At 40.4% G+C, this 27427-nt stretch overlaps 1 protein-coding gene and 1 long non-coding RNA gene across 9 annotated transcripts in view; one reads left to right on the forward strand and one right to left on the reverse strand.

Moving 5' to 3' along the window:
- Positions 1-12035, reverse strand: part of HECTD1 (HECT domain E3 ubiquitin protein ligase 1) — a 97881-nt gene extending 85846 nt beyond the window's left edge. For 4 of the 6 annotated variants that reach the window (XM_046008884.1, XM_046008882.1, XM_046008881.1 and 1 more), the window contains exons 1-2: positions 11706-12034; positions 10111-10271 (exon numbers count right to left, since the gene is read on the reverse strand). In XM_046008884.1, the coding sequence (XP_045864840.1) occupies positions 10111-10250 (140 nt within the window). In that variant the 5' untranslated portion in view covers positions 10251-10271; positions 11706-12034. Of the gene's footprint in view, positions 1-10110; positions 10384-11705 lie in introns of all 6 variants that reach the window. The other 2 variants (XM_046008880.1, XM_046008879.1) reach the window with 2 other exon arrangements.
- A 194-nt stretch (positions 12036-12229) lies between these two features.
- The window catches only part of LOC123944119, a 68366-nt gene continuing 53168 nt past the window's right edge, over positions 12230-27427 (forward strand). For all 3 annotated transcript variants that reach the window (XR_006818738.1, XR_006818737.1, XR_006818739.1), the window contains exon 1: positions 12230-12689. This is a non-coding gene — a long non-coding RNA (uncharacterized LOC123944119). The remainder of the gene's footprint in view (positions 12690-27427) is intronic.

Raw genomic sequence — 27427 nt, forward strand, 5'->3', positions numbered from 1 at the left:
GTGGCTTAGTTGGTTAAGCATCTGCCTTTGGCTCACGTCATGATCCCTGACTCCTCAGATCAAGCCCTGCATCAGGCTCCCTACTAAGCAGGGAACCTGCTTCTCCCTCTCCCTTTCCCTCTGCCCCTGCTCTCTATCGCTCACTCTCTCTTTCTCTCTCAAATAAATAAATAAAATCTTAAAACAAACAAACAAAAAAATGAGAACAAAAAGCTTCATGAGGTTCCAAAGATAAGTAATTTCCTTGGGAACTATAATAGTTTTTACACTGTAACTATCCCATGCTTTTTCTAGACTCTATCGCTTGGACTTGGGCCAAGATTTTTGAAGATTTGCAATATAAAATTTAACTTTTTTTTAAAAAAAGATTTTATTTATTTTTTTTTTCTTAAAAGATTTTTATTTATTTATTTGACAGACAGAGATCACAAGCAGGCAGAGAGGCAGGCAGAGAGAGAGGCAGAGAGCCCGATGCGGGACTCGATCCCAGGACCCTGAGACCACGACCTGTGCGGAAGGCAGAGGCTTATTAACCCAATGAGCCACCCAGGTGCCCCTAAAATTTAACTTTTTTAATAAATAAAGAAGTTATTTACAATGGTAATATTTTACTGAATATGGTCTGCAAATTGGGCATTTCCTTTATTAAAGAATTAAAACAAAATTTTAACTGTAAAAGTCTAATAAATTTGGTTTCATAAAGATAATAAATAACATCTTTTGATCCATTTTATCTTTTTTTTTTTTTAAGATTTTATATATTTATTTGACAGAGAGAGAGAGATCACAAGTAGGCAGAGAGGCAGGCGGGAGGAGGGGGAAGCAGGCTCCCTGATGAACAGAGAGCCCAATGTGGGGCTCTATTCCAGGACCTGAGATCATGACCTGAGCCAAAGGCAGAGGCTTAACCCACTGAGCCACCCAGGTACCCCTCATCTTTTATTTTTGTCCCTGCTCCCAGCCTTGACTCTCCCTGCATTGCTTAACTAAAAATAACTCCTGGCATAGCAGTTGAAAATTATGGCCTTCCCTCTCAAAGGAAAAGGAGTAAAATTCCAATACACAGACTTGCTTTTCTCCGATTAAAACACACACACAAATCTGACTGCAATTCATTAAGTAAGTATCTATTGAACAGATAGTACTTTTTTATGCCAAGTACCATGCTAGGTATTGGAAGGTAGGATACAAAGATGAGTAAGACAGTGCTGGGCTCGACAGAACTAAAAGGTCTCATGGCACAGTCAACAAGTATGCAAAACATACACTGTTTACAGCTACAAAGAAGAATAATATGTGTTTTGGTTTTTTTAATATTTTAAGGTGAGGGGCACCTGGGTGGCTCAGTTGTTAAGCGTCTGCCTTCAGCTCAGATCATGATTCCAGGGTCCTGGGATCGAGCCCCGCATTGGGCTCCCTGTTCAGCAGGAAGCCTGTTTCTCCCTCTCCCCATGCCTGTGTTCCCGCTCTCACTGTGTCTCTCTCTGTCAAATAAATAAATAAAATCTATTAAAAAAAAAGTATTTTAGGGGCGCCTGGGTGGCTCAGTGGTTTAGGCCGCTGCCTTCGGCTCAGGTCATGATCTCAGGATCCTGGGATCGAGTCCCGCATCGGGCTCTCTGCTCAGCAGGGAGCCTGCTTCCCCCTCTCTCTCTCTGCCTGCCTCTCTGCCTACTTGTATCTCTCTCTGTCAAATAAATAAATAAAATCTTTAAAAAAAAAAAAAAAAAAAAGTATTTTAGAGGCGACTGGGTGGCTCTGTGGATTAAGCCGCTGCCCTCGGCTCAGGTCATGATCTCAGGGTCCTGGGATCGAGCCCCATATCGGGCTCTCTGCTCAGCAGGGAGCCTGCTTCCCTCTCTCTCTCTCTCTCTCTGCCTACCTGTTTACTTGTGATCTCTCTCTCTCTGTCAAATAAATAAATAAATAAAATCTTTAAAAAAAGGTATTTTAAGGTGAAAGACACTTTGGTAAACTTAACAAAAGCTCACTAAAGATCATTATCTATGAGCTCCCTTACAGAGAATGGTTCTCATCTTCTAACACTTCTTTCTGCTGTCCACTAAAAAGAAGTACATAAACAATAGTTGATTTGTGTAAACAGAAATTACTTACTTAACTTTTTAGTATTATATGTATTTGAAATAATGAACATTCCCTATCCAAGGAAGGATCAGCTGTAGGGCTTATCAAAAAAAAAGTAATTTCACTTCCCTATTACTCTGCCATGGGGTAGAAGAAAACAGAAGTTAATATGGAAAAAGCAGGTACATAAATGCAGGGGGGTAGAGAAAATATATATATTGATTCTGTCACTGTTTGTTCTACAGAGAAGAATAAAATGATCCTCCCCTTATATGCTCCCCAACCACTTTCATGATCCCAAAAATACTTTGTTAGGCATAAATGAAAAGCAAGCACAAAATAAATAACTTCTTCATTTTGTTCACTATCTGGTTATTAGCTATTATATGCCAGACTCTATGCTTGCAATAGGAAGAAAAAAAGTAAGGGCGCCTGGGTGGCTCCATCAGTTCAGTGGCTGCCTTCAGCTCAGTTCATGATCCAAGAGTCCTAGGATGGAACCCTGAACACACCAACTCCCTGCTCAGTGGGGAGTCAGCTTCTCCCTCTGCCCCTCCCCTCTGTTCATGCTTGCTCATGCTCGCTCTAGCTCATGAGCTCTCTCTCAAATACTTTTTAAAATGACAAAAGAAAAAGAAAAAGTACTAGTGGTATGTATCTAGTAGTACTTTGAGAACACAGGAGAAGTCTTTGGAGGCATCTGAATCTTAGTCATTAGGTAAAGACCCAAAGATTTTATAATATAGAGTGTTACAGTCAAATAATTGTTTTAAAACTACTTATACCTCAATAAAGTTGGGGGGAAAAGACCATGAAAAATATTTTAAGATATGACTCTGGTTATTGTTAGCTTGGAGACAGGGATATCTATTATGAAGCTACTAGCAAATTATAATTATTTCCCCATACCAATCCAAGATACTATCATTCTTTTCAATCTCCTACTTCAGGGAGAGAAAAGACCATCATATAGAAATCCCTCAAACTTTTAACCATCAAACCTAAAACATCTATATCTAATCTTCCCATCTGCCCTGTTTTACAAGGAACACACTACCTAAAATAAAACCCATCTCTCCACCAGCAGATCAGAGCTTTACTCCTAAACTAGGATTTTTCTGACCACAGCTTCAGCATTATCTGGTAGCATACTAGGAATGCAGACTATCGGGCACACCAAACCAAATGAATCATAATTTACAGCTTAGCAAGATCCCCAGGTGATTCACATCATGCACACTCATCATGCACACTGAAGTTTAAAAAGCACTGGTCTTAACAGAAGCCAATCTTCTCCCAGTTTCTCAGAATCCTAATCATTATGGATATTCTCTCTCCTCTCTCTTTGACTTTTAAAGGACAAAATCCCATACCCCCATTCCAATTTAACTTCTTGAAAAAGTTTTCCACACTCCCTGGCTCTATTTCTTCATATCCTACTTATTCCTGGACCCATTCAAATCTCTCCCTCACCACCACTCCACTCAGCTCTCATTAAGATCAATGTCCTTGAGAATGTAGCTAAATCCAAAGGACGCTTTCAGTCTTCACCCTACTTGACCTCTCACCACAATTCAACACAATTGTCCTTTCTCTTTTTGAATCACTTTCTTCCTGTGTTGACATGTACACTAATGATGCAAAAGCAATGGTGGATGAAACTGCTGGCATTTCAGCATGAATCAAAGCAAGGGTACTAAACTGTACTACTAGTAGCTGTATTCTTCACTGCCGAGATCTGGCATAGGGGGCTGGAGGGGAGGCACTTTCACTACAGAATAACTTTGATGAAGGAAAAAAATTATTAATTTTACTACATCACAACCCTTGAATACCTGTCTTTTTAATAACCTACTACAGGTAATGGGAAGCAAGTATAAAGCACTTCTGCCTCCTGAAGAATGATGGCTGTGTCAAGGGAAAGCACTTGTGTAACTGTTAGAGAGCTCAACTAGACACTTTTTTTCATGCGACACCATTTTTAAAGAACTTCAGACAAACTGTGATTATTCAGACTTGGGAACCTGGCAAACATTTCTCAAAATTTAACAAAGTAAGCCTTCCACTACAAGGAAAACAACTGACAGTACTTATTGCCAATGATAACATTAAAGCTTTCAAGCAAAAATGACAATTTTGGAAAACTTGCATCTGCTACCATGAGCTAGACAGCTTCCCAATATTGAAACTTTTCTGATGAGATCAGCATTCATATTAAACAAATATGAGTTTGTGATACTGTAGAATGACATATGTCAATATTTGGATTATCATATAGCTCAGTAAATCCATAACCAGGGCACAATTTTACAAGCTTAAACACAGATTAAAAAAAAAAATCCACTCAAAGTACAAGAGAGACCAATAAATTTTATGTAACAGAGTACAAGAAGCTCACTGATATGATTCACAATCCACATTATAAGTAACCCTTAAGAAACTATCACTTGTCCAGTTTTGGTAACATATCAAAGAATATCCATAATTATGTATAAAAAATCACTACAACATTCCTCCCTTTTCCAACCACATTTGCGGAGGATGATTTTTTCATGTATTTCTGTCAAAACAGAATCCAGCAGGCTGAATGCAGAGGCAGATATGAGAATCCAGCCAAATTCCAAACTCATGATCTCAGCCCCTCAAAACTCTTCCAGTGTTCTCTCTCACTGAATGGCATCACCATCCATTGTAACCTGAGTAATGCATGATACTTCCTTTCTCATTCTCTCATATCCAATCGTTCAACAAGTTCTGACTGTTTTTCTTCCTAAATCTCTCTCTCTACTTCTTCATACTTCTATTACTATAAACCTCTCGTTCAACCATAATCGGCAAAGCCTAGAAGAAATTGTTCTTTCTGTCCTCTCCACTCATCTATTCTATTCTCAAAAGAGCAGGTAATGTTTCTGAAAAACAAATGTAATCGTATCAGTCACTCTTTTGCACTATTTTACTGCCTTTGCATTGCTCTTAAGATAAAACCAAAAGCTTTACTTATCATATACAAAAGACTCCATCCCATCTAGCCCCTACCTCCTACGCAGCACTTCGGCAAACTCCTTGTCCCAGTCACACTAGTCTTCTTCAAGTTCCTCAATCATGCTCTACTTATCCCACTTCAAATTCTTTGACATTGTCTCCTCTTTGAACACCCTTCTACCTCCTCTTCATACTTCATCCCATAAACTTACTCATCCTTTGTAACTCTAGGAAAAACCACTTCTTCAAAGGCCAGAGGCAACTGGGTGGCTCAGTGGATTAAGCCTCTGCCTTTGGCCCAGGTCACGAACTCAGGGTCCTGGGATCCAACCCCACATCAAGCTCCCTGCTGAGCAGGGAGCCTGCTTCCCCCCCACCCCCACCGTCTGCCTCTCTGCCTACTTGTGATCTCTCTCTCTGTGTCAAATAAATGAATAAAATCTTAAAAAAAAAAAAAAAAAGAGCCTTCTAGTACCTAAAAAGTACTACCACTAGGGTGCCTGGGTGGCTCACAGTTAAGCATCTACCTTTGGCTCAGGTCATGATCCCAGAGTCCTGGGATCGAGCCCTAAGTGAGGCTCCCCACTCCTTTGGGAGTCTGCTTCTCCCTCTGCTTCTATTTCTGTCTCTCATTAATGAATAAATAAAATCTTAAAAATAAAATAAAAGTACTATCCCTGATATCCCATTTCCTAGATCTTAGATTCTACCCAGAAAATAGAACTCTTAAATTATAATATCTGAAGAGACAGGAGGCAGGATCTATAAGTGCCCAGGATTTACCTATTTATAATAACATGTACAATACTCATCCATTTTAATATGTGAATACAAACTCATTTGTAACTCATTAAATTTAACTCTTATTAAATTTATAACATACTAAATTTAACTCCCTAACATATCACAGATGAAAGCAAAAACTCACCTTGAACTTGAATTTTATTTTTTAGAGCATTACCCTGTAAGTTCAGCCATTAATAGGAAATATCACAGCTTCACAGAAAATATACATTCCTTAACTTCAAAAAGACTGTCAAGACTCTTCAAAAAATGGAGAGCCACATATAATACTACACTAAAGGAAAAGACTTAACCATTAAGTGAAAAGCACTAAGCTAGGGATTTCACATCTATCATCCCTTTTAATCTTCACAAAAACTGAACCCAAATCTATCCCATCCCAAAGGCCATTATTCTACCATACCATCTGCTTTTCCTGACTAAAGAGACATGTAACTATTAATACAAGCTAATGAGGGAAATACATATCTGAACATATAGAAATCTTCTGCTTTATTGAATATAAGTAACAACTATTTGCTAGTATCTTAGGAAATCAAGTTGGTATGGGAAATTTTCAAAAATTCAAATTTCAATATTCAAAATATGCACATCATCTTGCTTTTCCCCTACCCTGTTTCTTGGCTCTTGCCAAGAATTTTAAAAAACTCTCCAAAATCAATCAGCTTCACAAAATAAAGTCCCAAAATAAAATTCAAAATTAGAAATGTCGTATTAGTAGGTAGCCCACTTTAACCAAATCACTTTTCATATACATTCTTTCCTTTAATCCTCACAAGGAACCTACTGCTATTCTACACAGAAAGAAACTAAACTAAGGCTCTCAAAGGCTAAATTAGATGTGTAGTAGACCAAGAATCCAAGAACATAAACCCAGGTCTCTGATGCCACAGCCATTCTTTCCACCTCACCAAGCTTCCTCTGGTTTAAGAGACTCAAAACAAGTTCCCTTGTGACAAGAAAATCTTAGACTATAGAACAAAGAGAGCAAACTAAGCGTTTTTTTTTAAAAACTGTTACAAATTTAATCAAAGATGTTTTTTGATAGACAAATTACTGGTATGCTGCATGAAATAGGGGTAACCATTCCAATTTGAAAATAGTCTTGTTGGGGCGCCTGGGTGGCTCAGTGGGTTAAAGCCTCTGCCTTCAGCTCAGGTCATGATCCCAGGGTCCTGGGATGGAGCCCCACATCAGGCTCTCAGCTCAGCAGGGAGCCTGCTTCCCCTCCTCTGCCTACCTCTCTGCCTACTTGTGATCTCTTTTATTTATAAATAAATAAAATTTAAAAAAAATAGTCTTGTTATCTTAGTAAATAAAAAATATAAATCATATCTGACTTTAATTTCATCTTTCATAACATTGTATTATATCAAATATAAATAAGCCTAGAAGGGAAAATGGAAAGAACAAGTTATGTTAGGATGGTAGGATTTTATACACGGATCTTTTTTATTTTAAAAATTTCCTTTAAGGGCACCTGGGGGTTCAGTTCATGATCCTGGAGTCCTGGGATGAAGTCTCACATGTGGCTCCCTACACAGCGGGGAGTCTGCTTCTCCCTGTGACCCTCCCCCCTCATGCTCTCTCTCTCTCATTCTCTTTCTAATAAATAAATAAAATCATTAAAAATAAATAAATATTTCCTTTAAAATTGTTTTAATTGGTAACACCTTTTTTAAATGCCACTACAAATAACTACTATATATTAGTACTTAATAAAGATACAAAACAATCATGACTGTGATTGGCAAGTGTACATTCTTATTTTTTAAAGATTTTATTTATTTATTCAACAGAGAGAGACACAGTGAGAGAGGGAACACAAGCAAGGGGAACGGTAGAGGGAGAGCAGGGAGCCTGATGTGAGGCTCGATCCCAGGACGCTAGGATTATGACCTGAGCCAGAGGCAGATGCTTAACGACTGAGCCACTGAGGTGCCCCTATTTGTCTGAGAGAGAGAGAGAGAGAGACAAAGATAGCCACAGAGAGCACAAGTGACCACAAGCAAGCACAAGCTGGGAAGGAGGAGAAGGAGGCTCCCCACCCAGCAAGGGGTCTGATGGCGGATTCCATCCCAGGACCCTGGAATCATGACCTGAGCCAAAAACAGACAGACACTTAACAGACTAAGCCAAAAGGCGCCCCAGCAAGTATAACTTTTAAAAAACCAAAAGTAGGGGCACCTGGGTGGCTCAGTGGGCTAAAGCCTCTGCTTTGGTTCAGGTCATCATCCCAGGATTCTGGGATCGAGCCCCGAGCCCCGCATTGGGCTCTCTGCTCAGCGAGCCTCCTCTCTCTCCCTGCCTCTCTGCCTACTTGTGATCTCTGTCAAACAAATAAATGAATATTTTTTTTTTAAGATTTTATTTATTTATTCGACAGACAGAGATCACAAGTAGTCAGAGAGGCAGGCAGGGAGACAGAGGAGGAAGCAGGCTCCCGGCTGAGCAGAGAACCCAATGCGGGGCTTGGGGCTCGGGGCTCGAGCCCCCTCGAATGAAGACCCTCTAATGAAATCTGAGAATACTCAAAAATCTATTTCACTTTTCTAAGAATACTGCTAAAAGAAGTATCAACAGGGGGGCTATTATTATGCATTCAAAGTTTTGTCAATAACAAAAACTAGTTGACATGAATTGGCCACTAATAAACTGTGATTTGGGGTAGGGGGATGGGGTAACTGCGTGATGAATCACTAAATTGTACCCCTGCAACCAGTACTATATTACAAGTTGACTAATCTAAATTCAAATAAACTCTTGAAAGAAAACAAAAATAAAAAATAGTGAATTTGAAACTTTGTTTATAAGGATTTTTATCCTAAGATTTTTACTGTCTTAATGGGATTTACAACTAAGAATTATTAACTTTATTAATTCATCTTCATTAATTATTCATTCAAAAATGAAGACAATTAAAAATGCTTTGTCAATTTAGAGGCGCCTGCGTGGCTCAGTCCATTAAGCGGCTGCCTTTGGCTCAGGTCACCATCCCCAGGTCCTGGGCTTGGGTCAAGCCCCATGACGGGTTTCCCTGCTCAGCTTCTCCCTCTGCCTCTCCCCGACCACCACCCACTCATACTCGAGCGCGCACACACTCTCTCTCTAATAAATAATCTTAAAGAAAAAAAAAAATTTTTGTCAATTTTATAACAGCCTTTATTGCCACCTCAAAGAAATTAAGATAACTATACAAAGTTTTAAGTCAACATCTCAAACATTTTCTAATTGTCTCAAAATAGCATTAAAACAAATAAAGAAATCTGACTTTTCATTAACTATCACAATTCAAAATTGTAAATAAGTAATATAAACAGTAAAAGTATTCAGAAGAATGGTTAATCTAACCAGGCAAGTAATCTTATAAGAGAAAAAAACAGCATTAACAGCCAATCTAGTAATGAATTCTTTTACATTTTCACACAAATCCTACATAAAACCTCTGAATAAAATTGTTTAAACTCCAAATTTCAAAATCTGTTTCTACTATTTCAAAAATATTCTATTATGAGTAACATCCAATTTATACCCTCCAAACTGAAATTTACAAATTTACAAAGCAATCATTTGCTTTAAGGAAAGTACAATGTCATATGAGTTAATAGTAATGAAGAAAGGGGCACCTGGAAACTGTTCATCATCTTCTGTATTTTCATGTTTATTTCAGGTTAATTTGTTGGTACAGAAACAGGTACCTTTAAAGAAGTATTTGTATTTCCCAGTTCATAATGTATTTTGAAAATGAATCAAGCAAGCTATGGGTTAAATTTAGAATTCCCTAATTCCTATTCATTCAACAAACATATATCTGTGTCATCACAATTATCATTACAGGAATTACTTCACCTATCAATGCAGATTTCTCAGAAAAGTGTAAATGCAAAACCGCAGACACTTTTAAAAAGATAATTTTAAAACTCACTAAAGAAAAGTCTATACAGGGTGCCTGGGTGGCTCAGTGGGTTAAAGCCTCTGCCTTTGGCTCAGGTCATGATCCCAGGGTCCTGGGATCGAGTCCCACATCAGGCCCTCTGCTCAGCAGGGAGCCTGCTTCCTACTCTCTCTCCCTGCCTACCTCTCTGACTATGTGTAATCTCTGTCTATCAAATAAATAAATAAAATCTAAAAAAAAAAAAAGGAAAAAAGAAAAGTCTATACAAACTGAAGTCAGCAAATGGCTGAAAACAGATGTCACCACAGCAACCCCAAAAGAAGATGACGGAGCGATGTACTTACGTTTCAAAACAACGATCCACGTTGTCAGACATCAAAAGCAGCATGCATAGCTGTTCCAGGGCTATTAGTTGCATGTCCCTTTCATCTCCCTGTCCCATCTGCAGCCACTCCAGCAATGTATCAGGATCCACATCTGCCATGGTTTTTTAAAAGCCTCTTTGCTTAAATTAAAAAAGTAAAAGGAAAAAGTCCTTTAAATATCCAGGATCGATCAGCTGGGGTTTAAAAATTTTTCTTTTACATCGGCTAGAACCAAATGTTCCTGGTGTTCTCCTAGGAATTAGAAAAGACTTGTAAGTATGTTTGAGAGAGTACTTTAATGCAGTTTTTCAACTTTATTTCGCTGGTTTAACGTTCACGTATCATCCTAAATAAAAACCAGTTTTGCATTAGAGTATAAGCTGATTAGGTTGCTACTTAACTGGAAACCAGAGCTGTCTCTGTCAAACACAGTCAAACTTTAGATCCCACCACTGCTGTCACCAACGCCTGTGCCAAAAGGCAAAGAACACCTTACTAAAGGTTCTTTTTTTTTCCGACAAAGTTCTTCCCCGCTCCTTCACCCTAAACTGATCTTCATAAGTGTTAGATTCAGTATTTTGAGATTCTAAGCAGTGTCCACTCCCCCTTCAAATTAAGTTTCTGCTTTAAAATGATCTCCCAATTCCACAAATTCTGCTGAATTCCCAATTTACCTACTGCTTCTTAAGACGTCCACATACAAACAATAATTAGATACAAGTTGTATCTATGAATAAAGGCGTGGTTAAGAATTCTGGCAGTCTTGGCAACTCTTTAAAGTTTAAAAAAGAAATGCTAAAACTAAATGCAATGGACTAACACCTTAGGGATCCGAATACAGGCCACTCTATGGCCCTCTTTCCCCATTCTCACAGAATGGGGCAGTTGGTTAAAAAATTATAATACAAAATAGAGAAGCAGCCCCAAGAGTCAAGTCATTACAAAAGCCCGTAGGCTCCCTGACAGAAGGACAGCTTTGGATCCCAGGTAACCCAGCTGCAAGTGTGTGAATCCAGCCCCGGGTCCCGGGTGGGCACCCAACGGCGGCGGCCAGCAGGGATGACCCAACACTCCCGGCCCAGCCGAGCCCCGCGCCGGGAGGCGCAGGAACGAGGCTCTGGTTTCTTGGCACCAAACCCTGCTAAGTTAGCTACCTGTGTCTAGGAGGGGGAAGTTCTGGAGGAGAGGCAGCAAGCCTCAGTGCCCAGAGCAGGCCGCCGGGCCGAGCAGGGCGGCGGGTCTCTCGGGAGCGGCGCCCGGAACTTCGAGGCTCGGGGGGACGTCCCTGGCCCGACGGGGAGGCGAACCTTTCTCAAGGGCAAGGGGGGCCCGCCTTGGGCTCCGGCTCGGCCAAGCCAAGCTCCGGCTCTAGCAAGCCGGGCCCCGCCGGGGGCAGGGCCGAGGGAGGGGAACAAAGGGGCTAAGCGGGTTAGTCGGCAAGCAGCCCGGCCGACCTCACCCGGAGCCGGGGTCTCGCTCTCCGCACGCCGCCGGGCATCCGGGATCCCGGCCCCTAGGCCGGGTCCTTCCGACCGCCTGAGGCTCTTCCGCCTCCCCGTCCCTCAAGCTCTTACCCGGGCTTGTCGTCCCAAACCGCTACGGTCCAGCTCCGAGCAGGCCGCGGGCAGAGCCAGGCCCGGCCGCGGCCCTCGAGTTACCAGGAAGCCGCAGGCCGCGCAGGTCGAGCCGGGCAAGCCGCACAGGAAAAGCCGCGCCTTGTCCCTCCCCTTCCTCCGCGGGGACCTGGTGACAGGGAAGCGAGAGGTTCCCCCGACCGGCGGCAGCCAGCGCACGTCCGGTCCCCGGCACGCGGCTCCTCAGGCCCGCAGCTCAGAGACCCGCGAGGTGCTGCCGGCAGCAGCGGGGGGTGGCCGCGTCCATCGCGATCCCGGAGGGGGAAGGGAGAGGGTCGGGCGAGAGCGGGGCGGGGAAGCTGCGGAGGGCAGCCGAGCTTGGCGGAGGCGGAGCAAAACGACTCTCCCGGCAGCGACCCCACCGGCCGCCAGGTGGGGCGCTGCTGAGACCGGTCGGCGGGCGGCGCAGTAGCCTCAACCTGGGGAACCCGGCGGCCGGACGCGTGGCCCTCAGTACCAGGACGCTCTGGCCCTGCGGGCATCAGACTCCCCTGTCAGCTGTCGCTTTGCTGTCGTGCACTCGCTCCCAGCACCCCCGCACACTGGTGCACGCACGCTCAGCCTGTTTTGCACCGTGCCTACACACTTAGCGTGCTGCTGCTGTTAGGCCCCCACGCTACACGTCATAGCTGTGGCCAACCTGTCCTTACCGAGCCCCCGCCGGCCTGGCGGCCCGAACTGCACCGAACTGCACCGCGAGCTCCTCTCCTCCCCGACGGGCAGCCTTACTCGCGCACGGAAGTGCGTCGCGGGAGGAAAAGCACCACCGTGGGGTCTTAGGAGGCAAACCACCTGCAGTTCACCAGAAGGAAAACCTTTCACCACAACCCTGGGAAGTAAATATTTTCCGGCAGTATCTCCATTGCAATGATAAGAGAACTGAGGCTCCAAAAAAAGTGTAAATTCAGGCCCAGTGACGTCCCGGTAAGCAGCACCGCTAAGAGTGTGCTTTTGACTCTTTTTCCTGTGGGTTGTGGTCTGGAGTACATCCGTGGTTATTCCCGTCAAACGTTTTGTGTTTCACACCCTTTAAAAATAAAACGGGCCTGCTTATAAGACCTATTTGGAAATTTTTAGGATGTAGTTCATTGGAAATGTGAATATAGCGTTTTTTTTTTTTCCTTAAGATTTTATTTATTTATTTGACAGAGGTCACAAGTAGGCAGAGAGGCAGACAGAGAGGGGCGGGGAAGTAGGCTCCCTGCAGAGCAAAGAGCCCGATGCGGGGCTCGATCCCAGGACCCTGAGATCATGACCTGAGCCGAAGGCAGAGGCTTAACCCACTGAGCCACCCAGGCGCCCAAATCCCGTGGTTTCTGAGATAAGTAAACCCATACCTCAGTCACTCTCACTGTACTCTCCCCTTTTCATCTTTTATGACAAAAATGAATATTACATAATAGTAATTGAGTAGTGTTCCTTTAAGCAATCTTCATATGCTAGAAGAACCAGTATTTTGGAAATTACAGATTTGCACTTCAAATACATATAGGCACAGGTCCCACTGTCACAGGTCATGGTCCCTAGGTCTCCCGTTAACAGTTCATATCAAGAAAAAAGAGTAGAAGATTCTACTATCTTGTCACAACTACAACACATGACAGTAATTGTTTGGGAGCTATGACTATGACATGGAGCTGCCAATAAAATCTTCAAAGAGGAAGGTCTTTCTGGACTTTGAAGAATGGGTGGAATATGGACAGTGCAAGGGAGGGGAAGAATACAAGCAAAGACTGGTATTGTCTGACAAAGGAAAGAGGAACTGTGCCCCAAGCAAAGATTCTGCATTAAGCAATGAAGTGGGGAGAAGGTGGGGACTGGAGCAAGCAGGGCCTTGAATGCCAGCTGCAGAATTTAGGCTTAGATAAGTAACAAGTTTTGGATTAGAACACTGATGAGAATAATTAGAGTCTTAGAAAGATTGATGGAATGGCTAAAAGGAGCCACAAAGACAAAACAGTTAGCTGGGAGGTTGCTGAACTCCTCCAATGGTGGAGGAAGGAAGGGCCAATAAATCTAACAATTATTTTTAAAAAGATATATCAGGGGGCTCCTGGGTGGCTCAGTGGGTTAAAGCCTCTGCCTTCGGCTCAGGTCATGATCTCAGGGTGCTGGGATCGAGCCCCACATCAGGATCTCTGCTCAGCAGGGAGCCTGCCTCCCCCTCTCTCTCTGCCTGCCTCTCTGCCTACTTGTGATCTTGATCTCTCTCTCTCGCTCTCTCTCTCTCTGTCAAATAAATAAATAAAATCTTTAAAAAAAAAGATATATCAGAATTTAAATATTTTTTTTCAGAATTTAAATATTAACTTCAATTCTTTTTTATTCTTTATTCTTTTTTAATATTTTTATTTATTGATGATAGAGCGAGAGTGAGAGAGCACGAGCTGGGGGAGAAGCCAGCAGAGGGAGAAACAGGCAGAGGGAGAAGCAGACTCTCCACTGAGCAGAGAGGCCTGAGCCCCAAGGATTAGTCATCTTAAGCTAAACTTACGGTCTTGTTTTTTAACTTTTAATTTTGAAATAAGCTTAGACATTAAAAAAAAAAAGTTGCAAATAAAATTAAGAGTTCCTATATATATCCCTCATGCAAGTTCTCCAAATGTTATTATTGGGATGCCATAGTTGAAGTAAGTGAATTTCAAGAAGGCATTTGACAAGATTTCCTGTAAAATCTTAGGTACAAGGTGCTCAGTTGGTTATGCGTCTGCCTTCATTATGAGGTTATGATCTGGGTCCTGGCATCCAGCCCTGTGTTGAATAACACAACGGGCTCCAGGTGGGGTTCCCTGCTCTGCAGGGAGTCTGCTTCTCACTCTCCCTCTGCCCCTGCTCCTCCCGCACTTCATGTGTGCACTTTCAAGCTCTCTCTCAAAGAAATAAATAAAAATCTTTTTATTTATTTATTAATTTGACACAGAGAGAGAGAGAGAGATCACAAGTAGGCAAAGAGGCAGGCAGAGAGAAAGAGGAGTAAGCAGGCTCCCTGCTGATCAAAGAGCCCGATGTGGGGCTCAATTCCAGGACCCTGGGATCATGACCTGAGCTGAAGGCAGACGCTTAACCAAGTGAGCCACCCAGGTACTCCATATTGCCACTTTTTAAATGAAAAATATTAAAATTCTTATTGCCAAGAAAGAGGTGGGTCAGATGATAGTGTTGTTAGATAAAGTTGTAAGGTGAAGTCCTGGTTACCTGAACAACTATACCCAGAGAATGTTACTTAATGGACAAATAACTTCTTGGTGAAAAGTTTGTAATATGCCAGAGCCTTTGTGTTGGCCATGTACTGCTGGACAACTTTACCTAACTAACTACTTTTTTTTAAGATTTTATTTATTTATTTGTCAGAGAGCACAAGCCGGGGAGCAGGCAAAGGGAGAAGCAGGTTCCCTGCTGAGCAAGAAGTCCGATGCAGGACTTGATCCCAGGATTCTGGAATCATGACCTGAGCCAAAGGTAGATACTTAACCAACTAAGCCAGTCAGGCATCCATATCTAACTGACTTTGAACAAAAAATTTGAGGGTACAGATGATATGTTGTAGTATCTGATGAAGATTCAAAGATATTGCCGCAGAATGCAGCACTGAGACAAAATGAACAAAATTATTTTAGTAAGTCTAAATATGAAGGACAAAATATCATATTAAAAGATTGAAGTGAAGCTGCCTTCGAAGTTTAGGGAACAAGACATCAGCACTTCAGTTTACCACATACTCTGCGAGCCAAAATGGAGGCTCAGGATGTGGTTACCACCCTCCTAACTCAAGGCAAAAAAGACTACACTCCTCTGTTCTGCTCTGATCTCATTTGAAGCACTGTTTTAGGCTTAGGAATCAGTTAATTAACATGGAGAAGCTAAACATGCCCAAGGAGGGTAAAAGAGTTGAATGGACTGGACTTGTTTTGCCTGGAGAAGTGGGGACATGGGAACATGACTATTGCCTTCAATTGTTTAATGACCTGTCCTATGGAAGAGGGAGCCAACCTAGCATGCCACACAAAACAGCAGAACTAATAATACAATAATATTAATAGCTGGCATTTTTGAATATTTAATATATGATACACATTTTACATTCATTATCTTGTTTACTATATTATTCAATGAGGGCTTTAGTTTCTGTTACTATCCTTGTCTTACAGAATAGTAAAACAAAGCTCAGAAAGACCAAGGTCGCACAGGTAATACGTCAAAGTAGTTAATACCCTTAGTGAAGTAATAGTTGTAATTCATTTAGAAAAGTGTTAGGACATGATAAATGTCTAATAAAATCTAGCTGCAATAATAATGAATAGTACTATAATTATACTTAAATATTATTATTATTATTATTGTATTGACAGGCTGATGACTCTCAGCCTTGGCTACACATCGAAGTCTCTTAGAGCACTTTAAAAAATACTGATGGTTGGATCTTACCTTTAGAGATTCTGACTGAAGTAGTCTGAGATATGGCCTGATCATCTGACATTTTAAAGATTTATTTATTTATCCGAGAGAGAGAGAGATTGAGCGTGCGTGCACAAACAGGAGGGGCAGAGGGACAGGGAGAAAAATTCCCAAGCATACTCCTTGCTGAGTGCAGAGCCCGAATCAGGGCTCAATCCTATAAGCCTGAGACCATGACCTGAGTGGAAACCAAGAGTCCCAACCAACTGCACTACCCAGGCTCCCTGGCATCTGACATATTTATTTCTTCCTTCCTTCCTCCCTTCCTCCCCCCTCCCCCCCTTTCTGATTTTATTTATTTATTTGAGAGAGAAAGCACAAGCACACACGGTGTTGGGGGGGTGGTGCGGCCAGAATCTCCACTGAGCAGGGAGCCTGGTATGAGGCTGGATTCCAGGATCCTGGGATCATGACCTGAGTCAAAGGCAGCCACTTAACAACTGGCCACCCAGGCGCCACATTGGCATCTAACTTTTTAAAAGCTCCCCAGGTGAGGAAAAATTTACAAAATACATCTGATAAAAACTATTATGAAAATAAACAAAGCATTTTTCAAGCTGGGTGGAGCCTACTTTAAAAAAAAAAAAAGAACTCTTGGGGCACCTGGGTGACTCAGTGGGCTAAAGCCTCTGCCTTCGGCTCAGGTCATGATCCCAGGGTCCTGGGATCCAGCCCCACATCGGGATCTCTGCTCAAAGGGGAGCCTGCTTCCTACTATCTCTCTGCCTGCCTCTCTGCCTACTTGTGATCTCTCTCTCTGTCAAATAAATAAGTAAAATCTTAAAAAAAAAAAAAAAAAGAAATGAACTATTAAACCATGAAAAGACACAGAAGAACCTTAAATGCATATTACTAAGTGAAAGAAGTGAAAGAAGCCAATTGAAAAAGGCTTCATACTAAATGATTCCAACTATATAACATTCTGGAAAAGGCAAAACTATGAACACAATAAATAAGATTTGTCGTTACCAGGACTACACGGTGGGGAGAGCTGAATAGATAGAATACAGGTGATTTCTTAAGGCAGCGAAACTATTCTGTATAATACTATAATGATGAAAATGTGTCATGATACATTTCATTTGCCAAAACCTATAGAATGTACACCAAGGGTGAATCCTAATGTAAACCATGGGCTTTAAGTGACAATGATATGTCAATACAGATTCATTAATTGCAATAGATATACCAGTCTGGTGGGGATTTTTTTTTTAAGATTTTATTTATTTATGAAGATTTTATTTATTTACCTGACACAGAAAGAGAGCACAAGCAGGGGCAGTGGAAGAGGGAGAAGCAGGCTCTCTGCTGAGTAGGAGGTTGATGTGAGGCTGATCCCAGACCCTAGGACCATGACCTGAACCGAAGGTAGATATAATGAAATGAGCCACCCAGGTGCCCCTGGTGGGGGATATTGAAAGTAAGGAAGGTTGCGCATGTAAAGGGCAGGAGGTATAAGGAAACTGTACTTTCTGCTCAATTTTGGTGTGCCTAAAATGGCTCTAAAAATATAGTCTAGTCTGTTAAAAAAAATAAGTTCCCCAACTGAATCTAATGTGCAGCTAAGGTTGAGAACTACTGGCCTAGGTTTTTGCATGCATAATCTCCGTCAATTATTCTAATATCCATCTGATTAGGTATCTCTGGTTATCCTACTTTACATATAAAGAAACTGAGGTCTGGAAGGATTAAATAGTTTGCCAAGTTCACCAAGCTAGTAAAATGGGAACTGATTTTCACACATTTGCTCAACCAACTCTCATGTGTATAGCGTTTTTACCATACCACCTTTTAATAATTCAAGCTGGTAGATCAAATAAAAATGCATTGCCTCCTGAAGTAATAACTCCCCAACACTGGAAATATTATAGAAGAATCTGGATAACAGGGGCGCCAGGGTGGCTAAGTTGTTGGGTGGCTGCCTTTGGCTCTCGTCATGATCCTGGAGTCCTGGGATCAAGTGCAGCATCGGGCTCCCTGCTCAGCAGGGAGTCTGCTTCTCCCTCTGACTCTTCCCCTCTCATGTTCTCTCACATTCTCTCTTTCAAGTAAATAAATAAAATCTTTTTAAAAATGAATGAATGAATGAATAAATAGAGTCTAGATAATAAGTCAGGGATGGCACAGATGACTACACTTTTTGTTTTTGTTTTGTTTTATTGTCAGCATGAAGGAGGGTAGAATAGGTTCTCTCTCTTTTTTTTAAGTTTATTTATTTATTTAAGTAATCTCTACACCCTATGTGGGGCTTGAACTCACAACCCAGAGATCAAGAGTTGCATGCTTCCCCTCCTGAGTTAGTCAGGCACCCCAGGTTATCTTGAATATTCCTTCAGACTCTAAGAACCAAAGAGTTGAAGGACTAGGTTTGAGAACTAGACCTGTCTTTTACATACTGTGAGAGCAAAAAGTCACCTAACTTGTCTGCGCATTTTCTCTTGTGTAAAATAAAGATAGTGCTTATGCTAACACAGTTAGATCATTTTTCATATATATTAAATAATATCGGAGAATTAAATTTTTTTATTAAAGTCTTTTGCTAACTGTAAAGCTTTATAGAAATCAATTTTATGGTTTTTTAAATTTTTTAAAGTAAGCTCTATGTCCAACGTAGGGCTTGAACTCACAGCCCTAGTAACAAAAGTCACATGCTCTACTGACTGAGCCAGCCAGGCAGCATTACAGAAATCACTTTTAACTTGAGATGGCTAATAATCCTAAAGCCTTCCTCATATCACAGTGCTCCTTTGTTTACAATGTCCAAAGGCTCCCCATTGCCCAAAAAACAAACTTCAGAGTCCTTAGCATGGTGTTCAAGACCATTAGCAAACTAATTCCAGTTAACCTCAATGTTCTCTTCCAACCACTAACTCTACCTAGGTTCCAGCCAAATTTCATTTCCTACTGTTTCAAAATGGCCACACTCTTTCATAGTTACAGCTTCTCAGAAATTGAGAGAAGCCAGGGATACTCCCATTTCCAATTAAAAGTTGAAGAAATGCCCAAACAGACATTTTTTTGTAGCATATTTGAAATGTTTACATCTAGTGATGCTTTTGATACATAAAAAACATAACATCATATAACTGTGTTATTCATAAGGTAAGATTTATTTTTAAAAATTAATTCATTAATAATGTCTGTCAGTGAGGTAAGAGTTTAAATCTGAATGATATCTCCGTTTCTGAACCTGTGAATCAATCCCAGTTAACTGTGTATATTGAAGGTACTTCATAAAAGTGGGGCCTTTCCCTGTTTCCCAAAAAGGAGCCTTCTTCACACTTCTGTGCTTCTCCACATGGTCTTCCTAATGTCTGGCCAGCCCCAACGGAACATTTGAGATCTAACTCACATATCATTTTTGAAGCCTTCTGACCTACCATTCATAATCTCCTTGATGTTCTCAGTGTAGTTGACAATATTATGTGGTAAGTATTATCATGGAGGAAGACAAGGGAAGTGTGTTCACATTTACCTTCTTCTAGACTTTTATATAGTTCATGAAAGATGAAGTCTGTGACTCACTGTACCTTTTACTGTGTCTGGTACATAGCAATTCCCAATGGCCATTCTGCTGCTGCTGCTGCTGCTGCTGCTGCTTCTCCTTCTTCTTCTCCTTCTTCTTTTTCTTCTTTTTTCAAGATCTACTTATTTGAGAGAGACAGAGAGCATGAGCCGGGGGAGGGACAAGGGGAGAGGGAGTGAGAGAATCCTCGAGCAAACTCCCTGCCTCTCACTATTCCCTATGTGAGGCTTGATCCCAGGACCCCGAAATCACTTGTGCTAAGTCAGGCATTTAACCAACTGAGCAACCCAGGCGCCCCCTCAATGGCCATTATTCTTGTATTTTGACATGAAATTTTTTTTTCTAATTTTTTTTAAAGGATTTATTTATTTATTTGACAGACAGAGATCAGAAGTAGGCAGAGAGAGAGAGGAGGAAGCAGGCTCCCTGCCGAGCAGAGAGCCCGATGTGGGGCTCGATCCCAGAACCCCGAGATCATGACTTGAGCCAAAGGCAGAGGCTTTAACCCACTGAGCCACCTAGGCACCCCCATGAAGGTGAAATATTAACAGGTAAACATATCCTGGTTTCTTGGGACATATATTCAGGTATGGTCAGTTGCCTTCACAAGATCTTCTGTTTTCATCAGGGCTTTATTCTTTTACTTGAATGCTCTTGTGATAGGATTTCATATTTTAATTTAAAATAATATAATAAAATCACAATAAAAGTCAGCAGTTTTAGGATAAGGTTTCTTTAAAGCACACTACAGGGGCACCTGGGTTACTCAGTCAGTTAAGCATCTGTCTTCAGCTCAGGTAATGATCCCAGGATCCTGGGGTCGAGCCCCTCAACCAGCTCCCTGCTCAGTGGGGAGTCTGGTTCTCCTATCCCTCTGCTGCTCCCCCTGCTGATGCTTGCTCTCTCTCTTGCTCACTGTCTCTGTCAAATAAATAAATAATAAAAATCTTAAAAAAAATGATGAAAAATTCTTAGTAATACTGTCATCGAAGACTCACTCTTCTAAAGGTTTCAAAAATAATGTATTTAAAAATAAATTCTAGAATTTTGACAGTTTATTACAAGATTCACTATATCTATCTCTCTTGGAAGTGAAATAAAAAACCAAATCACATTTGTAAAGTTGTGTGCTTTATGTTCCTAGATAGTTATTCTTGCTCTAAGACTAAAAAACCCTTCTGTAATTTGCTGTTCTCAAACATCCTATAGCCTTCATCTTAAGGAAAATTATTCTTGAAGATAGTTTATTATTCTTCTTTAACATACTTGGGTACATAATAGTTGCTTTGAAGGCTTAGAGTAAAAGTATGATCTGCTTTACAAAAACTCTATCAATAAAAAACTTTCAAGGAGGGGTGCTTGGGTGGCTCAGTGGGTTAAGCCTCTGCCTTTGACTCAGGTCATGATCTCAGGGTCCTAGATTGAGCCCCGCATCAGGCTCTCTGCTCAGCGGGGAGCCTACTTCCCCCTCTTCCTCTGCCTGCCTCTCTACTTGTGATCTCTCTCTCTGTCAAATAAATCAATAAAATCTTTAAAAAAAAAAAAAAACTTTCAAGGACCTAACTTTTGTGAGGAATTATATGCTCTAATTACAGATTTCAAAATGTGTCTTAGGGGAAAAACTTACATAATAAGTTGTTTACATTTGAAGTGTCTCCTGGATATTTGCTATGAGTGGATTATTGTTCATTGTTTTTATTTTATCTATGATAATGGTATATGGTTATATTTTCTTGAAAAGAATCCTTATCACTCAGAGAAGCATATAAAAACATTTACAGGTGAAATGATATGATGACAGGGTTTGCTTCAAAATAATTGGCTGGCTCAGTCCAGTAGAGCATCTGACTCTTGATCTTGGTCATAAGTTTGAGTCCCACGTGGGGTATAAAGTTTACTTTTGGGGGGGTGAGGAGACTAAAAAAATAAATGAAATCTTTAAAAAAATTAATTTGAAGGGATATTGAGTAGAGTTAGATAAAACACATTTGGCCATGTTTTGAGGATAATTATTGAATTATTGAATCTGGGTAATAGGTACATGGGGGTTCATTATGCCAGTGTCTATACTTTTATATGTGTTTGAAAATACCATAATAAAAATGATTTTTAAAAACATATGGAAGGTCTAGGATGATAAAGGAAATAATACCAACATATAGTATTTTAAAACAATCTGATAGTATGTTTTTAATTTGGGGGCACCTGGGTGGCTCAGTGAGTTGTGTCCAACTTTTGATTTCGACTCATGTCATGATCTCAGGGTTGTGGGATTTAACCCCACATCGGACTCTACACTGGGCATGGGGCCTGCTTGGGATTTTCTTTCCCCTTCCCTTTGCCCCCTCCCCCTGCTAAATAAATAAATTAATTAATTAATGAAATGTTTTTAAAATTTTGAATGATGACATCCTTTAACCTAATATCTATGGGAAGAACAATCACTATAGTTATTTACTTAAGCTTTTTAAAACTCAAAATAATTTAAGTATGTTCCTATATTTTTTGCACTATTATAAATTATGATTTTGTTATAAAATAAAAAGGTAACAAAAACTTAAAAAGAGGTAGCATTCTAGGGGAAAATGAAGAAATATGTATTTTATTTAACTTACAAATACACAGAGCTTACTATGTACAGGAATCATTTTAAGTGCTTTATAGTTACTAACTCACTTAATCCTCCTAATAACCCAACAAGGGACATAATATTATTCTCTCCATTTTCAAATGGGGAAAACAGAGCCTATAAATGATTAAGTAACCTGTACAAGGCTACACAACTGGTAAATAACAGAAGTGGGCTTTGAATCCAGAAAGCCTGGCTACAGAAATTCTTAACCTTATCCTCTGCTATCTCTCTGTATTAACTGAGTTTTCTCCTTGATGACAAGAAGAAATATACCTTGAGGAATCAAGCCTATTGAAATGATAGTATGAGTGCAGAAAAATAAAAATACCAGCATATTTATTGCAGCATTTTTGTATTTATTGAACATTGGGAACAGCTTACATATTCTGTCAATAAAAAGTGAAGAAATCTACACATCTTCATCTAATCTGTATAGGTGTTAAAAAAAAAAACTGATTAATGGGGCACCTGGCTTATCAGTTAGGAGAGCATGCGACTGTTGATCTTGGAGTTGTGAGTTCAAGCCCCATGCTGGACATAGAACTTTCATTATAAAAGAAGGAGAAGAAGAAGGAAAGGAAGGAGGAGACTGACCTAGAAAAATGACAGTTTTTTTTCTTTTTTTAGAGAGAGTCGGGGTGGGAGGGGCAGAGGGAGAGAGAGAGAGAATCCCAAGCAGGCTCCACACCCAGTGTGCCAGATACAGGACTCGATCTCACGACCCTAAGATCATGACCTGAGCTGACGTCAAGAGTCAGGCACTTAACTGACTGAGCCACCAAGATGCTCCTTTTTTCTTTCTCTTTCTTTTTTAGTGACAACTTTTTTTTAAGATTTTCTTTATTTATCTGACAGAGATCACAAGTAGGCAGAGAGACAGGCAGAAAGAGAGGGGGAAGCAGGCTCCCCGCTAAGCAGAGAGCCCGATATGGGGCTTGATCCTAGGACCCTGAGACCATGACCTGAGCTGAAGGCAGAGGCTTTAACCCACTGAGCCACCCAGGCGCCCAGTGACAATTATTTTAAACTAGAATAGCAAGTTACAAAGTTAAAAACACATTAAGATCCCATTATATTTTGTTTGTCCCAAGTAATTATTTTTAAGTTTTTAATTTTATTTCCAGTATATTAACATATAGTGTTATATTGGTTTCAGGTGTGACTCAATAATTCTATACATTGGGGCACCTGGATGGTTCAGTCTATTAAGCATCTGCCTTTGGCTCAAGTCATGATCCCAGGGTTCTGGGATCGAGCCCCACATAGGACTCCTGGCTCAGCAGGGAGTCTGCTTCTCCCTCTCCCACTGCCCCTGCTTGTGTTCTCTCTCTGACATATAAATAAATAAACTTAAAAAAAATTCTATACATTATTCAGTACTCATCATGATAAGTGTACTTTTTAATGGGTCACCTCTTTCACCCATCCCATCCCCCCCACATCCCTTCTGGTACCATCAGTTTGTTCTCTATAGTTAAGAGTCTGTTTCTTGGGGCACATGGGTGGCTCATACAGTTAAGCATCTGACTCTTGGTTTTGCCTTCGGACGTGATCTTGGGATCATGAAATCAAGCTCTGAATAGGGCTCTGTGCTCAGAGCAGAGTCTGCTTGGGATTCTGTCTCTACCTCTCCTTCCTGTCCCCCAAAATAAATAAGTAAATCTTTTTTTTTAAAAAGAGTTTATTTCTTGGTTTCTCTCTTTTTCTTTGCTTATTCGTTTTGTTTCTTAAATTCCACATGAGTGAAATCATATGGTATTTGTCTTTCTCTGACTTATTTCACTTAGCATTGTTATACTCTCTAGCTCCATTAATGTTGTTGCAAATGGCAAGATTTCATCCTTTTTTATAACTGAATAATATCCATTCAATATGTATACCACCTCTTTTTTATCCATTCATCTATTGGTGGACACAAGCTGCTAACATATCTTGACTATTGTAAATAATGCTGCAATAAACATAGGGGTGCATATATCCTTTATAATTAGTGTTTTTGTATTCATTGGGTAAATACCCAATAGTGTGATTACTGGATAGTAGGGTAGTTCTATTTTGAATTTTTTGAGGAACCTCCATACTGTTTTCCACTGTGGCTACACCAGTTTGCATTCCCAACAACAGTGCATGAGGGTTTCTTTTCCTCCACATCCTTTTTTTTTTTTTTAAGATTTTATTTATCTGGGATTTGGGTGGCTCAGTCAGTTACCTGTCTCCCTGCAACTCAGGTCATGATCCTGGGGTCCTTGGATTGAGTCTACATTGGGCTCCTTCCTCAGCAGGGAGCCTGCTTCTCCCTTTGTCTGTTTTCCCCCTGCTTGTGGGCTCTCTCTGACAAATAAAATCTAAAATAATAATAATAATAATAATAATAATAATGGAGAGCAATTTCTTTGTATACTTCTTTTCAGTGTTTGAATTTTTTTAAAAGACTTTATTTATTTATTTGACAGACAGAGATCACAAGTAGGCAGAGAGGTACGCAGAGAGAGAGGAAGAAGCAGGCTCCCTGCTGAGAGAGAGCCCGATGGGGGGCTCAATTGTAGGACCCTGAGATCATGACCTGAGCCAAAGGCAGAGGCCTAACCCACTTAGCCACCCAGGTGCCCCATCAGTGTTTGAATTTTTTTAAATCACTTTTGCAATTAAGAATTTCTGTTAAGCATACAGATGGTAGAAAAATTGGAAAATTCAGACAGAATAAAAAGAAAAAATAATTGGGTGCCTGGGTGGCTCAGTGGGTTAAATCCTCTGCTTTCAGCTCAGGTCATGATCTCAGCGTCCTGGGATCGAGGCCAGCATCGGGCTCTCTGCTCAGCGGGGAGGCTGCTTCCCCCCTCCCCACCTCTCTCTGCCTGCCTCTCTGCCTACTTGTGATCTCTGTCTGTCAAATAAATTTTTTAAAAAGATCTTTAAAAAAGAAAAACTAATCGCCAACAACTTTGAGATTATTATCATTAACGTTTTGATAACATTCGTATGGCCTTTTTTGTTGGCATAAGTATAAACATATAAAATCATATGTATTATTAATTATGATCACAATTTTTTTTAAATGGGCTCAAGGGCGCCTGGGTGACTTAGTTGGTTGGGCGACTGCCTTCAGCTTGAGTCATGATCCTGGGGTCCCGGGATCAAGTTCCGCGTGGAGCTCCCAGCTCCATGTGGAGTCTGCTTCTCCCTCTGACCTTCTCCCCTCTCATGCTCTCTCTCACTGTCTCTCTCACAAATAAATAAATAAAATCTTAAAAAATAAATAAAGTGGGCTCAACACCCAGTATAGAGCCCAACATGAGGCTTGAATTCACACCCCTGAGACTGAGACCTGTGCTGAGATCATGAGTTGGCCACTTAACCAATAGAGCTACCCAGGTGCCCCACAAATTGTTATCATATTATTAAATACTACAAAGTTAATATGACATTAAACAAGTCTTAAGCCTTTTTCTTGGACTTCTTACATTACCAAAGTCCAAAATTCACCTACCCATCACTATCCAAACTCCTGGATGATGAAAAGAGTTTTTGGTTTTTTTTATCCCTTTTATCAGCTAACTAAAGAAGCCTGAGGATTAGACTTTGGTTACCCACGCCAGGAAAAATAGCAACTTTTGATCTCTGTCTGTCAAATAAATTAAATAAATAAAATAAATAGTTACTTTTCTTCAGCTATGAGGATTAAAACTCTACTCCCAGAGATCAGTGTTTCTGTGATAGCAGAATTGAACAGGTGGGCAGTTATTCAAGTAAAGCTGCTTAGGAGAAAAGTCTATCTAGGTCATTCAAAACCAGAATTATATTTGACTTCCCCAGAGGTCATTTGCCATAGATTATCTGAATCCTTGTCTAGAAGACCTAAGAAGGTAGATCAGAATTTAATATAAACTTGGAGCCCATGGAATATTGTTTGACTTACTAGGCAAATGCCAATGGCTTAAGGATATCTGTATGTATTATTAATATGAGAATGTGGATATGCTAAGATAGCTAGAGATTAAGGCAGGGAGTTTCTTGGCCAAAGAAATTAACCACCAAGTTTTCAAGGAAATGTTATCTATACTAGTTTTTCTTTGACAATCACCATGACTATATGATTTCAAGGTTTTTTGTTATTCAGTTTCTTTAGGTTCATATTCAATTTCCTGATGTGTATATCATATAAAATACATAATATATTATATAACCACAATCTAATTCTGGAATATTTTCATCACCTTAAAAAGGAAACCCCATACCCGTTAGCAGTTATTACTATTACAGTCTCTCTAAGACCTAGTACCTGGAAACTATTAATCTACTTTGTATCTGTACACATTTACCTACTCTGGATATTTATCATAAATAGTATTATACAATACATGGCCTTTAATATCTGGCTCTTTCCATTAAACATTTTGTATTTAGGGTTCATCTATATAGCATATATCAGAACTTCCATTCTTTTTTATGGCTGAGTAATATTCCATAGCAGGAATAAACCACATTTTCTTTTTCTACCTATCAGTTCATGGACATTTGGCTATTTTCAGTTTTTTATTATTATAAATAATGCTGCTATGAACATTCATGTACAATCTCTGGGTAGATACATTTTCATTCTCTTGGGTATATACCTAGGAATGGAACTATTAAACTATATTGTTTAACATTGGGAGGAACTTCCAACTGATTTCCAAAACAGCAGTACATTTTACATCCCCACCAACCATGTATGAGGGTTCTACACCTCTCATCTGTGTTTTTTATTATAGCCATCTTAGTGGGTGTGAAGTAGTATCACATTTCCCTATTGACTAATGATGTTTGATGTAGTTGTATTTTTTTTTTTATGTTGTTGTGTTGGTGGGGTCCAGAGCCAATGGCCAAGAAAGAGTCCTTGAGACATCTTCAATGGAAAATGGTGATTTTTATTAAAGCACGGGGACAGAACCCATGGCAGAAAGAACTGCTGTCTCTGCTGCCGGCTGCTCTCTGCTGCCTCTGGATTTTAAGCAATGGCTTATTGTATATCTTGGGGTTCAGAGAAGTAAAGATAAGGGAAGTTCTAAA

Source organism: Meles meles, chromosome 6 (assembly GCF_922984935.1).
Source record: "Meles meles chromosome 6, mMelMel3.1 paternal haplotype, whole genome shotgun sequence".
NCBI lineage: Eukaryota > Metazoa > Chordata > Mammalia > Carnivora > Mustelidae > Meles > Meles meles.